The sequence below is a fragment of the Myxocyprinus asiaticus genome, chromosome 38 (assembly GCF_019703515.2).
Source record: "Myxocyprinus asiaticus isolate MX2 ecotype Aquarium Trade chromosome 38, UBuf_Myxa_2, whole genome shotgun sequence".
Lineage (NCBI taxonomy): Eukaryota > Metazoa > Chordata > Actinopteri > Cypriniformes > Catostomidae > Myxocyprinus > Myxocyprinus asiaticus.
This window is the reverse complement of record NC_059381.1, coordinates 8,450,056-8,466,537: the sequence shown is the minus strand read 5'-3', so window position 1 is coordinate 8,466,537 and position 16,482 is coordinate 8,450,056. Positions and strand designations below refer to the sequence as shown.

Sequence of the window (16,482 nt, the reverse complement as noted above, 5' to 3'; positions counted from 1 at the left end):
AAAAAGCACATAAATGCAGCATAAAAGTAATCCATAAGACTCCAGTGGTTTAATCCATGTCTTCTGAAGCAATCCAATTGATTTTGGGTGAGAACAGACCAAAATATAATTTATATCCTTGGCGATCATGATTTCAAGCTCGATTACACTTAATGCCATCTAGCGCTCTGCGCATGCGTCAAGCACTAGGAAATGTAATCAAACTTGAAATCATGATCGTCACTAGAGACTGCAATGACAAGATGTACAGTAAAAAAGGAGTTATATTTTAGTCTGTTCTCACCCAAAACCGATTGGATCACTTCAGAAGACATGGATTAAACCACTGGAGTCTTATGGATTACTTTTATGCTGACTTTGTCCTGTTTAGAGCTTGAATTTGAATTTGGTCACCATTTACTTGCATTGTATGGACAAACAGACATCATATCTCTATTAAAATATCCTTGTTTGTGTTTCACAGAAGAAAGAAAGATATACAAGTTTGAGACGACATAAGGGTGAGTAAATGATGATAGAATTATCATTTTTGGGTGAACTATTCCTTTAAAAGACGAATTCATTCCTAATCAAAATGACAAAGCACTTTGTTGAAAAAGATGTAAATTGGAGATTATGTTTTTAGAGGAGAAGCGACGTTTGGATGTAGAGTTCTTCAAAAACATGATGGATCAAATCCTAAATAATGAGAAAATTAAGAAAAACAACAACAAAACACTCACCAAATTGCAAAGGACAACCCAAAGGAAACCAAGAGGCGAGTAAACGGTTATTCTTTATTATTTACATTTTCTAACTTTCAGTCTTTTCATCTGATTACAATTGTCAGGCAATTGTTACTTTTTCATTTTCTGATGCAGTGGCTAAAAGTACGGATTTGGACACTTCAGAGGATTCTAACAGTGATGTGGAGACTGGAGAAAAAGAGAATGAAGACCTCTCAAATGATGGAGGAAGTGATGGCACTCCAAAGAAAGGCAAAGGGGTGAAATCATTGAATAGGAGAATCAAAAGAACCAATGGTGAGGGTACGCATTAACCCTTAAAAGGGCTGGGGCTTAAAACCATAGAAAATATATTAACAGATTTGTACTCAGATAAAAGAATTTCATGTTTTTCCTAAAAAATATTGCTTTTATTTGAAAATGTACACTTTGTATCTCCTATAAAAATAACATAGAAAAATAGGAACATTTGCCTCATAATCAGCAGCCTTTTCACAGCATGCAGCCATGTTTCTTTTAGATATAGGTGCTGAGTTGAATAAGTTTTTTAATTTTATTTGATATTTTTCATTGGTGGAATGTAGCTGCAGTGGATGACCCTGAGGAAAATTTGGCTTCTGACAGTCAGTCACCAGATGACAGGTATGAATTAGCCAGAATATATTATAAAAAGAGAGAGGTTACAGATCTCACGTTATTAAATTAAAGGTGCGCTAAGTTATATTTTTCAGTTTTACACCTTAAAAAACAAATAATATCTTTTACAAATATGTTCATAACAATGTACCCTAATTTCAGTGGCCTAGAAAAGCTGTTTTGTTTTACATAAGGCGGTGCGACCCCTTAAGGTGGCCAGCATGTTTTGATCACCTAAATGGTTGAATACTGTTCACATTGACTCAACCAATGGTGTGAGTTTGGGGCGGGACAATCTCTTTGTTTGGCCAACAGCAGACGAGGCGTATTCAGAAGGCTGTTTTGAAAACAAAGAGTATTTCTGCAATTCCGTTTGGTGTCGCTAGTGGCTCAGAAATTACATACTTCAGCTTTAATCATAGGTGACAAATGCACCTGCAAACAGGTTATGGGTAACTAAACACTTTTGCTTTTGTATGATGCTGCTTCCACTCTGATTGGTGTCAGTATCAAGTATTTTTATCTTTACACCAAGAACACTGATGTGTATTGGCCAGCGAAACTTAAACAAAAATGGCCTAGTGCACCTTTAATGTATTACATGTGATGAAATCATTATTGAGACTGAAAATGAAACTATTCATAGCAGGTTAAAGGAATCTGATGCATCAGAGAACATAAGCAAGAGTCCTGCCATTAAACCGGCCCAGCTCACGGGTCGACAGCAAAGACCCATCCCGAACCTTGGCCACAGGTGGGGGAAAAGGTGCCCTGAAAGAGGTGCCTCAGCCAGGGAGGAGAGTAGAAAGGACAAGTCCCCCAAGGTAATGTTTGCATCTGTTTGATGAGAGAGAGGACAAGTTTTCAGAACTTGAAAAATGTACTTGACATTTCTTGCTTCTATGTTGAAAACAAAGGTGGCGTTTATTAAAAGGAGATTTAAAGGGGTAGTTCACCCAAAAATGAAAATTCTCTCATCATTTACTCACCTTCATGCCATCCAAGATGTGACTTACTTTCTTCTGCAGAACACAAATGAAGATTTTTAAAAGAATATCTCAGCTCTTTAAGTCCATACAATTTGTGAAATTGTGAATGGTGGCCAGAACTTTGAAGCTCCAAAAAGCATATAATGGCAGCATAAAAGTAATCCAAACGATTCCAGTGGTAAAATCCATGTCTTCTGAAGTGATGTGATAAGTGTGGGTGAGAAACAGATCAATAGTTAAGTCCTTTTTTTTACTATGAATCTCCACTTCACTTTCACTTTCAGATGTGAAAGTGAAAGTATCGATTTATAGTAAAAAAGGAAATATTGATCTGTTTCTCACCCAAAGTGGTTGCATCGCTTCAGAAGACATGGATTTAACCACTGGAGTCATATTGATTACTTTTATGCTGCCTTTATGTGCTTTTTGGAGCTTCAAAGTTTTTGTCACCATTTACTTGCAATGTACTATTCTTTTAAACTATTCCTTCCTATTCCTTTAAAGGTCTGGCCTGGTAAGGTTGTAGGTTCAAACCCTTTTCACTCTTTCTTCAGGTGACCTCGATACAAGAAAGGGAGAAGACACTGTCCACTCTTCTCCATGAATTGGAAGACTTGGAAGAAGAACCTGACCTCACTACTGTTCAAGAACAGATATTCAATAAACCAACTAGGTATTGCATCCAGACAGTGGGAGAGTGGAAGTTTTCTAAGCACTCTTGCCAGTTTATGTTACTTAATCTTTCTTTCCCCTTTACCCAGGTCGGGACGGATCCCTAAACTCTCTCAGCATGTGATACAGGCAACGGCAGAGGAAGAAGACGACGAGGAAGAACTCTCAGATCTGCCTGTGTCTTCCAAAGTTCGTGGTCAAGGCCTTCATGCTCCCAGCCAGAGGGCCAAATTAAAACGGGGCCCAAGCTTGAAAAAGGGCATGCAGAGGAGAGGGAAATCAAGACTGGTGACTCTACGGGCCTTTGGAACTGAAGTGGGTGAGGAGGAAGAAGATGGTGTTATCCTGAGCCAGGAGGACTTTTCATCAAACCCTGAAGATGAAAACCAGGCCTTTGTGCCAATGAGTCTTCGCCAACCATCAGAAGTTAATTCAGAAGTGGTAGAAACCATGGAAGAGGTGTGTCTTTGTATTATTGCCCATTCATCAGTGTGGTGTGTTTAGTCCATAAACTAAATGCTCCCTGCTTGAGTCTGGTGTTCTTCCCTTTTGCATAATTTTATTTTTATTTTTATTTTTTTATAGAATAAGGCAAGAAACATACGCTACGCAAGTACCCTGATGTTAATGATTTGCCAATGTATTGCAAGCACGTGGTCCCGTTGTATATTGTGGCAGTAACTTCAGTACTAAATTTTTGAAAGATACTCCATTTTCTTTGAGACACTTGGTAGCAAGATAACTAGATATCCAAGAGCAGAATTCTGCCTTGTTTTCTAGAGCTATGTCTTTGAAATAATCAGTATTTATTACTTGTAGATGGCCAGAAATTCTTATAACAAAGTCTATATGTATTATCGGCTATTTTTCTGTTTTCTGTACAACTGTTTGCTGCTGCACAATTTTGAATACATTTTTTTGCTATCCCAGAACTACAGTATTAGCATCAACTGTTTCAGATAAGCCTCTAAACTAGGGCTGCGTATGGATAAAGATTTTCCGATTTAATTTCATTCTATTCCGATTCACAAGCTCTCGATTTGATTCTGATTTCAGTCAAACATTCTCTTCCTGCACTGCAAACCCAAATAAGTTGACTTTGTTCAATTGATTGAGTAAACTCATTCCCTCAGTTGAATTGAGGAATGGCATCTTCAAAACGTATGTAATTAAGTTCACTTAACTTGGTGATCATTTTGAGTGAACTTAACTATTTAAGGTAACTAGATGCAAGTAGACTTAACTCAGATTTGTGATTTGAATGTTGTTGTATCTACTTAATTATTTTAATTGAAAGGACTCCAATTTAGGTCACAGCTTAAAGAAGATTATAACTGATTCTAGGTCAATCATTAAATAAACTTATTTGTCCACAGAAATGCATAGACACATGTACTGTAGTTACATATGCTTAAGGAGAACTGAGCTAGTGTTAACAGGGTCCAACTTGACCAAATGGGACACCAATCACCCTGTTGGTGACATCACACGAAACAACTATTTGCAACAAATCAACATAAATAATATTACAAAAGAGCTAAAATCCTTAATGAATTCTTAATAACAACTATTTAAATGCCCACATACAGTATGTTCCCTTTGACCAAGCACACATAATTAAAAAATTCAAGTGCAGGGCATTATGGGTATTCACCATAGCCTCAATTTTGTACTCTATAGTTTGAGTTATTAACACTTAAAATCCTAATTCTGTGAATTTTTCAAAACTTGACATTTTAAGTAAAGTTGAAATAAGACAACTTGATTTTTCCAGTAATGACAACATTAGCGTTTACAGTCTGTCTAACTAGGCGGTTCTTGGGCAGAATAATCTGCATGTGGTGGACCAGACTTTATGCCTTAAGTTAAAAATCTGTTTATGCAAAACTAGGAGTGTTTGCATTCACGTACTTGCATAGAGAATGTTTCGGGCCTAATAGATGTTTAATTTTGCTAATTTGGCTTTGTGTGATTTTCAAAATGGCCTCCATTGGCTCTGGTCGATGCTTTCACCATTTCGCTCATATTTCTTTTCTGCATGTGAAATCCAAAACTCACAACCCTCCCTCCTTACATTGTCCTTCTTTTTTTGGTCATTCATTCTGGCTCAAAGCTGGACATCTCTGTGAACGTGCCTGATATCCTGGGCACATCGCAGAATGCTTTATGCCATGAGTTGTCATGTGAGCAGTCTGTAATGCCTGCTGGTTCTGTCCCTTGTGAACATCAACTGGATCTGCTCGTTGTAAGTCTCCCGACCTCATCTGGTTGCCTTTTTATTTGCAATGCTGCCTCTGTATACTCATTGATCATCAGTTCACTGATAGAGTTGATACATAATGTGGAGTCATTTGTGGTCTCAACAGCTCTGAACTTAAATCAGTTAAATAGATTGTATGGTCCTTGGAGAAGTTGATAAGATGTTGTTGTTACTTCTGTTTTCTAGGATGTCATTGAGTTCCTTGACCCAGATCACATGGAAGGTAAGGTGGACTGGTTTAGCATACAGTGGAATTGTTGTATTCAAAATATTTCAAGCTTTTAATGATTGTCCTGGCTTGAATACAAGTTAAGCTCTTTCACCAGCATCTCTATCATGCTGTTGTTTACAAGAATATAATTTTGACTCATACCTCAGTTTGTTAAAACAAGCAAACATTGTATGTGGATTTATGCCCTTATAAAAGAAGTCTATGGGGTAAGACATTGTAGTGGAATAAACATTAAAATTGGGCCATTGATTTAATGCTTTAATTCAGTGCAATTAATTATGTCCCCATATCATAATTAGGAATATTCCTACCATCGGAGCAATTTAGGCTTGAAGTACCACCTGTTTTCAGCAGGGGTCAGTAAGCAAAACTCAAGCTGTACAGACAACAAACCACACTCAGGCTTGCTTGACACAAGCGACATCACAAGATGAGAACACGTTCTAGCATTCAAACACAGCTGGATAGAGCGCAATTCTGAATGCAGGGATCTCTTGACGTGTTTTTTTTAAGTTTCAAACTACATTTATGGGGATAAGGTTAATCACAGTGCAAGTGAATGGTGGCCAAAACTTTGAAGGTCCAACAAGCACATAAAGACAGCATAAAAGTAATCCATAAGACTCCAGTGGTTAAATCCATGTCTTCAGAAGTGATATGATATGTGTGGGTGAGAAACAGATTGATATTTAAGTCCTTTTTTACTCTAAATCTCCACTTTCACTTCCACATTCTTCTTTTTGTTTTTGGCAATTCAAATTCTTCATGCATGTTACCACCTTATGGGAAGGGAGGAGAATTATAGTGAAAAAAGGACTTAGATATTAGTCTGTTTCTCACCCACACCTATCATCTTGCTTCTGAAGATATGGAGTTAACCACTGAAGTCTTATGGATTACTTATATGCTTGAATTTAATCGATTGACGGCCCTGGTTAAAATACATTTTAAGATGACACTTCTGAAGAATTGCACACTAACCTTTCAACTCCTGTCATGACTATGTAATGTCAGTAACTTTCACATGATGCAATGATTGTATTTTTTTCAAGTCAAGAATACAAGCTAAAAATGTGTTTTTCAAACTGTGGAACAAGCTGTAATTTTTTAGTTATCTGACAGCATGTAATGGTAGCTGCTGTTAAAGCTTATCTTGATTTGAACCCAGAAACATTCATATAAAATGCTGATGTTTCATCTTGGATGTATCTGTTTTTAAGTGTGTAAGGAGATTAACAATGAGGCAGCCCAAACTCTTTTGGCCATCGGGAACTCTGCTCAGATTATCCAGGCAGTAGAAATAGCCTGCACAGGCAAGAGAAGATTCATTATCAACACTACAGCTTCAATCCAAACTGGCACTTTCCCTCATAGCAAATCTGAAAAAGTATGTTAATGTTTTTCAGGTGAAAATGAAATAGTTGAGCAGTCATCAAGCCTTGTTGATGAGGAAGTCGTCCAACATGAAGTAGTTGTCACAGACATGGTTGACGAGCTCAGAGCTAATGCCTCAGAAATTATGTTGGGCCCGTTTATAAGTTGCGAATCAGAAACAAAAGGTGACCTTGACCTTTCCACCTCTGGGAATAGTATGCCAGAACCTTCTATAGACGACACCATCCCAATACAGGAGCCAATCAAATCACAGATATCTGATGCTTTTCATGGTCCCAGCCAACATGAAACGCAGAACTTGGCTTGTTCCACCAGTGTTCCACCATCTAGAAGGGGCCGTTTCTCTAAACCCAAACCCAATATTGGCCAAGATTTGAGAAGCAGACGAGCACAGCAGCTGCAGCAAGTCACTCCAGATCATGTCACTGATTCTTTGGAGAACTCTAGTGGTCCATCTTCCATGGAACAGAATAAAAATACAACAGAACCTATTCAAGAAGATTCTGGCACTGTGGATCACTCGCCACAAGACTCTCCTACAGTCCACCCTGAGGTAATACTGTCGGGTACATTGTCTGAAACGAGAGAGGAAAGTTCCAAAGTTGTCCCTGAAAGAGTGGCTGAAGATGATAACGGATCTGTCTCATCTCTGAAAAGAAAGAGTGATGATGTAGCCACAGAGGAAAGTGTGATAAAAGATAGAAAAGAACTTGAAGATGATCTAAGGTCAGACCCACAGCTGACAAACAGGTATTAAAGGGGCAGCATCCTGCACTTTATTGACATTTTTAATATTCATTTATAAAATATAGAGAAAATCAGATACACCAAAATGATACGTAAAACTATATCGTAATTTGATTTTAAAATGGAACGGTAGCTACTGTACCTTTAAGACTTATATACAAAGTACCTTTGGTATGAATCGGCTAACCTCTTTGCATATGGAATGAGTAAGAGTGCTTGCTTATGGGCAGATAATTCAGATATTCATTTATAAAAGTGACTTTTCTCAAATAATTTCTGAATGTTGTGTATGTCAGTGTAAGTGTGTCTCATGGCATATCAGATGAGGCCTCTAAACCTGTCAGGAGGTTCCGTGGACCTAAACCTAAACCGAACCTGGCTCGTACATCCAGACCCACATGCACTCAGACCCAACAGAGCACACTATCAACAACAGTAGGTGGGAGACTTTGAACTTGGCCATTAGTATCCACAATTTTATAAATATTTGTGAGTAGATGAATATCATGAAGAAGTGTCTGTGGTCATATTTTTTGCAAGAAAATACTATTTTTAGGACCATTATGATTCTTGGCATTGGGACATTATTTTCATGACAATTTAGCACATTTCATACTATAATGTCAATTTTCTTTATACTCATTACTGTAATACAGTATTGAAAATCATTCTGTCCGGACAAATTGTTTATATTTTAAAGAAAATGTGCATAAATTACATTTTGATACAACAAAATACTACCATGATACTGTATAAAAATACTTGATCACAGAACGAAAGAAAAGTTTGTGGGAAAAATGTATTAATTGTTGTGATGATGTCAAAGTGCAAATAAACCTAACTCTTCTATTGTTTTTGCCACCGGAACCAAATCTCATGACTTTGTTAATACCATCAAAACAAGCTAAATAAAAAAGAAAATGTATTTTTGTACATAATTGTTTAAGTGAAATAACTATTTAAAACTAATAGAGCGCAACAGTCTGGTCCCTGAAGTAAAAATCCAATTCATTTATCCCATAAACGAATTGATTTTCAACGATATCTTATAAACCTTTAAAGACAGACCTACCATGAGCTACAAGGTTGGTCATCGATGGTATATGCTTCCTTTGAAGCCATCCGTCTGCGTTATCTCAACTTCATTGTTTAAAAATCGTGTTTGATAGTGGAATTCATGGTAAACAACTACATAACCCATGGTACAGCAGAGAAAGATCCACTAATCAGAGAACCGCGTCCAACGAAAACCACGAAATGTGGCTCGGAGCGACCGTGCGCTCCCATGACGCACTGTGAATGACATAATCAATTCAGTCTCCCTTCACCCTTAAATTACTTATATATTTGTACGTGTCAGAATATTTTGCAATAAACTTATATTGCTTCTATACTTATAATCAACAGCCTAAAATTAATAGTTTTATATATTCCCATTGTTTTTATTCAATGACATCATTCGCAATGCTTCATGGGATTGTAGTCCTTGCCCTCATGAAACACGATAAGTACACGGCCTTATACCTTTGTCTTTATGTCCGATTTTCAAATACTTTTTTGCCTCACAACAAAGTTTGTGATGTTGTGATTCACCTCGGAGCTGGTTGGTTTGACTCATGGCTCACAACTCTTTTATGAAGGATTTTATTAAACGTCTATGGAAGAAATGAATGGGGAAAATACTTCCGGAACCCAGACGGCTGAAAAAGTGGGCGGTCACTGTTGCACTCTGTTGTTCCTTCCATTGTCTTAACGGGTCATTTTTGACCCCTATGGGAAAAACCAGTTGTGAACTTTCACCTTTGGACTTTCTGTATTTTATGCAGCTTTAAATTGGTTTTTGTACATATATGAATCAAATTTGACCTAAATATTTAACTTTTTCTCAGATTTAGCCCCTAGCCCCATACTGTTCGTTAGCTTCATTGGGTACTGCATCTTTCCCACAAATTGTATTCTTTTTCTCTAAAACAGGGTCTGTGCACACACCCGCACACTCACAGACCACCACCCAAATAATTGAAATTAGTGGGAAGGAATAAATGTATTGCAATGGACATTTTAAATGTAGATTTAAATAGAGATTAATTTGTGAAACAGGATCGAACTAAAATTGCAACTCTAAAATGTACGCTGTTGATTTTCTACAAGCAGAATAAATCTGTAATTGTTGTAATATAACTGAGATAATATAAAATGCCCAAAGTGATTGAAATAAACATAAATTAAGACATCCTTTGCCAATGTTTACCAGTTTTTTAAAATTATGTTAATTAATATTTTTTCCCAATCATTATACACTTTGGGACCACCACAAAACACATTTTTGTTAAGGGGGGTCTGTATTATTTATTCTTATAATACAGTAATTATAAGAATTTATGCATTTTGAATGGTTTTCAATATGGGTCAAAAATGACCTGAATTGTGTGCAATTTCTTAAGACAAAAGGAGGGTTAAAGGTCTTTAAAATAAGCTTGATTTTCTTTATGCAAATTTCGACCCTGCCATTTTCTTGAGAGATTTAATGAGATTAACCCTAACAGTAAAATAATTTTCTGTTTTGTCAAAACAAATATGTGAAATTGTTTGGATTGCGTTAGGGTTACTCTAACCCCTAAACCTAACTCTAACCATTTCCTTTCAGTTACAAAAGGGACACTGCCTGCTGTAGACTTTTCCACAAGCACTTTCACTGACACTAAAATCCCTGAAGAGGGTGCTGTACTTGCTAAAGCATCTGATGTTTTCCAAAATAAAGTTCAACAAGAAATAGATGGAGGGAAAGCTGAATCTGTAGAGGTGAAATATCAATTTGATTTATTCAAAATAGATTAATTTTACACTTAAGATCTAGGCTATAACATGGCATGTAGGATCAATCACTCATACATTATGTCTCTTTTATTTAGGAAATCAAAGATGTTCCTTTGCAAGTTGCTTCTGAAATTGAGTCCAAAGAAAACACTGTGGCCATGTCGGAGGAAAACACTATGAGAATTTCAGTAAAACATCCTGGATGTGTATCAGTGGACACATCTGCTGACCCCACCCCTGATGAACCTATCTTTATACTCTCTCTCACTGAAATCCCACCCACATTAGATAAGGAGGCGGGCTTTGGGACTGAGCCCCTCACACCTACTGATACTCAAAGGTATGTTTTACCTTTTTAATTGAATGCCCACCTGGACTCTAGCACATAACACATGCCTCAAAAATAAACAGGAAGATTTTGTGAGGAAGTGTCCCTGTTTTTCCCGCTGACAATTTGCAAACCAAATGAATGCAGATTTGAAGTTTATTTTGTTAGGCCTTTCATGGTTCCCAAACTTTAAAATGCCATGTTGTCTAAGCTTTACAGAGGTTTTTATGTCCTCATACATAATACAGGGATTTGAACAAACCCCAAATCCTTAGTATTAAACTTGACGTAACTCATGCTGCAACATTTGTGATATGGACATGATAGCCTACCTTTAATCGTGCAATTTCTTTCCTAAATGATTAGAGTTACGGTTTTCACCTGGTGTATGATATAATGGGTTAAAAAAATCACAGACTTACATTGAAGGAGGGAGCCGAGTCGTAGCTAGGGACCATAATATCCTATCAAAAGTCTTGGGGGTGGGCTATTTTGACTTGGGCCAGTAAGCAACCGTCCTTGAACACTCTTGCAACCGTATAGTAACCTTTTTTTTTTTTATTAACAATTTTTATTGATACCATTCATAAAATAAATAAACAGCATAAAATACGGAATCAAATTATATACATTAAGCCCCCCCACCCGACACAAACACGCACTACAGTGGTCATAAATGATTAGAAAAAAGTATACTTTCAAAAAACAACAAGAATGCACATACACATTTAAAACTACAAATCCCTCTCCACTACCCCTGCTCGAGAACCCTCCAAAAAAGCCAAATATCTACCCCACTTCCTGTTAAACAAATCCCATTTTCTCAGCCTTCTATATTTTGCCTCCTCAAATGCCGCCACCCCACCCATCTCTTTGCACCACTCCTGAAATGAGGGTGCTCCTGCCGACTTCCATCCCCTGAGAATGATCCGTCTGCCGATCATAACTCCAGCTAGGACCCAACTTTTTAAATGTCTATCCCCTATATTAATGACCGCCCCATCGCCTAAGATACAGAGTCTGGGGCAAAATGATAATTGAGTGTCCAATATGTCACACATAATGCTCTGAACCCTCAACCAAAAATCTTGGATCTTAACACACCACCAAAAAACATGGGTTGTGTCCCCATCTTCTGATTGGCATTGCCAGCAGGTGGGTGTGTCTTTAAAACCAAGCCTATACAATCTAGAGGGCTATTTTTAGCCTTCACGCAGTGTGCAATATTTGAGCGCTACTCACGAACAACATCTCAGAGGTAGATGCTCAATAGTTTGGTTCACTTATATGCATTTAAAACGGCACCGGAGGAGCATTTTTACCAGAATTTGAATAAGAAGCTAATTAAACTACTGTGAACTTTCCTACAAACAGACACATACAGGACTTCCTGGAGAGTTCAAAATGTCAAAATAAAAGCGTGAGGGTTTTAAAAGTTAAACGGTGTCACGGAGAGACTCACGGAGGCAGAGATATGAACTCAGTGGCATGGTTTATTGAACAGATGATTGAAACAGTGATGTAAACATTGTGAGTAAATCAAGTTGAGCAGAGTGGCAAACAGCAGGTGAGTAATATCCAGACAGGGTATAGACACGATGAACAGATAACTCAACAGTCTTATGATACTTGCAGGCAATAATGAAGACACGGGTATGTTTGACATAGTAGAAAGGTGTGGAGTCTCAGAGATACTATCGATGTGAACAGACAAAGAGTGTGTGTGAAAGAGGGGTATATATCCAGACCTTGATTAGCCACTAATGGTATGCAGGTGCATGTAATCAGAACTCATGGGAGAGTGAGCGCTGACAGCAGTGAGGAAGAAAGAGAGAGAGAGAGACCGGTGGATCCGTGACAAAAGGTGCATGACTGAGATATATTACTATATATTACTATTATAATATGTTATTATTATTATTATCATTTGTTTACAAATTATAATAATATTTAAGATGAATGGGTTCCAAAAAATAACTGTGTGAATGAAAAGTGAGCTGATATCTTACAACTAAATTGAACAAAAAATAGATCTGAATCCTTTAAAGTCCAGATACAAGTTGAAAACATTTTGCAAAAAAAAAAAAAAAAAAAAAAGGCTTCTTTTCTACTGATGATTTATGCTGGAATTCCTGTTAATTTTGCTGCTACATTATCCAGTATACTAGTTAACAATAAATTGTTTCTTAATAAGCTATATATTTATATTGAAATAATGTGTAGTTAGAGGTTTGTGTTTGTTTACATATTAAAGAGTACACCCAATTAGTTCCACACAATAATGTAAAGATATTCTAAACTGATTATGCAAAAAAAAAAACAACAACACTGGTATCGGATCAGTATCGGCCGATACTGAGATTTCCGCTATCGGAATCGGATCGGAAGAGAAAAAGTGGTATCTGTGCATCCCTTCTCCCAATCCACTCTGACCAGCAGAAAGGGGACTTATTAATACATAATTTTGTTGAGCAGACTCGGAAAGAGCCTGTCCAGGAATTTCACCATATTCCGACCTTCTTCTGCCTCAGGAATTCCAACAATACAGACATTATTCTGCCAACTACGGTTTTCCATATCCTCCAACTTCTCCCAAACGCGCTCCAAATCCACCTTAGTCGCTAGCGAATTAACAGCTAATTCCCTCTCCGATGACTCCAGATAATCGATCTGTTTCTCAACATCCCCCACTCTTGTAACCACCTCAGTGAATTTCATCTCCATGGCAGTGATCGATCGACGTATTACAGCAAAATCCTCCAAGTCAGCAACGACCTTCGTCAGCATTGCTGACATGTTCAACAATTCTCGCCGAATTTCCCTCACTTCTCCAGCCAAATCAGCTCCCGGGCTTGCGGCCTGCTTGGGGGCGTCAGCTGGAGCACATAAGTGTCTTTTAATGTCTCTAGAGCCCGAGGATTTTGAATTCTTTGACATATTGTCTTCCTAGAACAGTTATGGAACAGGGTGTATCGAATCTCACCGGTTTATGACATAAAAAATATTAAAACTAGCAAAGTGCGCAGAGCTCGCCTTTCACATGTCTGAAACTTGCAAGGCGTCACGTGACCTCCCGTAGAGTAACTTTTAAAAAACACTCAGAACACCTTAGCATCGTAGTATCAAGCAATGCTTTTGCACAGGCAAGCATCACTCACATTCTCTACAGAAAATGTAAATATCTATTTTATTAATGTACTTTTTCCCCCACTACACTTAATTTCAGCACTAATGAAATGGTGAAACAGAGCAGGGAAGTATATCATCTTCTGATCACAGATGCTTTAGTTCCTGTGTCCGAGGAAGAGGAAAAGGAAATAGAGACAAAAGGAGGTGGGGACGGGAACACAACAAAGACAGGAGAATTGAAACGCAAGACACCAGTTTCAAGATCTCATGGGGTAAAACATATGTCTTTGCTTTCATCACCTAAGATGCTTGATAAATGGTTGAAAAGTTGATGTGTAACTAATAATTTGGTTGTTTTCTCTCTAGATTGTCAAAGCAGAAAGCCAGGCAGAACATCATGGTGAGAAGGTTTTCAGCATTTCATTATAAATCTGTCACCATAGAAATGTATTGGTCGTGTTACAACTGTTCATCCATTACACTGTACCCATAACCCATTTTCTGTTTTTTATGTCTTAGTGGAAGTATTGGAAAGGCCTGTGGCAGAGCGGAGTGATGAAGAGAAGGAACATCCGGAGAAGACAGAAAAACTACCTGAGAGATCCTGGAGAGGTAAGAGAAGAGAAATATGTTGGAATATTTACTGCAGGTCTTTTACAGTAATTGTCATTTACGTGCACATGAATATGCTGAAATTAATTCCAGAATTTGGTTATATTTCCAATTATGTATCATGTAGGTGCACTTACCTGATTGCAATAGCCCAATTATTTGCCAGTAGTCCGGTTTCTAGAAATCTGAATTAGACATATATCAGAACTTTGGGTCATTTAAACACCTTATTAGGAATATCCACCACAACACAATATTAATTTATATACTGATCAAAATATATTCAGGAATTTTCCAATAGCTGTGAAACCTCTTAGAATAAAGTTAATTGGAATATACTTCATCAGAAAGTAATGTACATGGAAATGTGTGTTTCAAAACGTATTATTATTAGAATGGTTGAAGTTATGATAGGCTATGCTGAGTTGAATTGTGGGTTCTATCAGTAAACCCTTTCATTTTTAGTTTCTTTTTTGAAGAGAAGCAGGGAGAGGTAAGGGAAAAGAAATAAGTTGGAATATTTACTGCAGGTCTTTTCCAGTAATTTATATTTACGTGCACAACAATATTATGATATTAATTCCAGAATTTGGTCATATTCCGATTAATTATGCATCATGTATATGCCCAAATAACCTGGTTTCTATAACCAGATTAAGCCAATATTCCAGTTTCTAGAAATATGAATAAGACTCGCATCTGATACACTCACTGAGCACTTTATTAGAACACCTGTACACCTACTTAATCATGTGATTATCAGCCATTTGTGTGGCCAGTCTCAGCTATGCTGAGTAGAATTGTGGGTTCTACCAATGAACCATTTCATTTACACTTTGTTTCTATTTCCTTCATGTTTAGCAAAGCTGCACGTTAAACCCAACCCGGTTTCAAGAAGAAATGCTCGAGGCGCCCATGCTAAAGAGGACACACCAGAACTCTCTATAAAAGAGACTACCTCACTTCCCATTTCACCACAAGAGACAATATCAGTGCCAGATAAAACTGTACAAGCTCCCATTTCAACAACATCAGCCATCGCCTCAGACAGAGAGATGGCCAGAGGTCTTTCATCATCCATTGATAATCCAGCACTCCCAACACTGACTCCTCCTGAGTCTTCCTCAGATGTGATTGATTCACCTCAGCTTGTAAATCAAGAAGATACCTCTAAAGAGTCTGCCCAGGAAGGCTCCTCCCAACACATTATGGGACAGGTGGACCTCCCGGGCAAAGTCACAGTTGAATTCGCTGAGATAGAGGCTAGTGGGTCAGGGACAGACTCACAAAGTGTCAAACAAATCACTCCTGTTGCAACAACTGAGGCACTTGCAAGGTGGGTATAAATTAAATTCTCCTAGACTTGAATATTTGAAGACTTTGAAACAGTTAATATTGAAAAATGGTTGACACTGACAACTGGACTATGTTTTGATTTTAAAGTGACCCAGTTTTGATTAAGGCAACGTCCACATTAGAAACAGATTTTTCGTTTGATAAATGCTCTCTGTCTACACTGCCATTTTCAAAAGTTTTTCAAAAGTTGCTCGTCCACACTGAACCATCTGAAAATTCTTAAATGCCCTTAATGCGCATGCAGGAAAAAAATGGTAAGAAGTGTGTCCCTGTGTCATTTCCATGTATGGTCTGAAATGCAATTGTCCTCTTTGAAGGAATGCAATGTGAAGGCTGTACAAAGTAATATTTATCTTTAGCAATGCTATCGAATTGGATAAGCAGGCACAACAACGACATTACAACATGGGCCGCCATCTTGATTGTTTTGGGTTGAATGGAACACATGACTGCATCACATGACATCAAATACGTCATCGTTTTCGAATATCTCCATTTTGCCCAGTCCACGCTGCAACGTGAAGAAACCGTTTTCAATTTATCCACTTGGGAGAGTGCTTTCAAAAAGCTTTTTGCTGGACAAA

General features: G+C 37.6%; 1 protein-coding gene across 7 annotated transcripts in view; it reads left to right on the top strand.

Annotated features, from left to right (window-relative positions):
* LOC127428617 (transcription factor TFIIIB component B'' homolog) overlaps nt 1-16,482 on the top strand; it is a 169,498-nt gene that overhangs the window by 151,615 nt on the left and 1,401 nt on the right. For 5 of the 7 annotated variants that reach the window (XM_051677061.1, XM_051677060.1, XM_051677062.1 and 2 more), the window contains 17 exons: nt 626-757; nt 861-1,022; nt 1,310-1,367; nt 2,008-2,185; nt 2,905-3,023; nt 3,112-3,481; nt 5,136-5,267; nt 5,469-5,505; nt 6,735-6,827; nt 6,921-7,659; nt 7,953-8,095; nt 10,304-10,458; nt 10,569-10,813; nt 14,028-14,202; nt 14,297-14,330; nt 14,450-14,542; nt 15,404-15,878. In XM_051677061.1, coding sequence (XP_051533021.1) covers nt 626-757; nt 861-1,022; nt 1,310-1,367; nt 2,008-2,185; nt 2,905-3,023; nt 3,112-3,481; nt 5,136-5,267; nt 5,469-5,505; nt 6,735-6,827; nt 6,921-7,659; nt 7,953-8,095; nt 10,304-10,458; nt 10,569-10,813; nt 14,028-14,202; nt 14,297-14,330; nt 14,450-14,542; nt 15,404-15,878 — 3,340 coding nt within the window. The remainder of the gene's footprint in view (nt 1-625; nt 758-860; nt 1,023-1,309; nt 1,368-2,007; nt 2,186-2,904; nt 3,024-3,111; nt 3,482-5,135; nt 5,268-5,468; nt 5,506-6,734; nt 6,828-6,920; nt 7,660-7,952; nt 8,096-10,303; nt 10,459-10,568; nt 10,814-14,027; nt 14,203-14,296; nt 14,331-14,449; nt 14,543-15,403; nt 15,879-16,482) is intronic. The other 2 variants (XM_051677063.1, XM_051677064.1) reach the window with 2 other exon arrangements.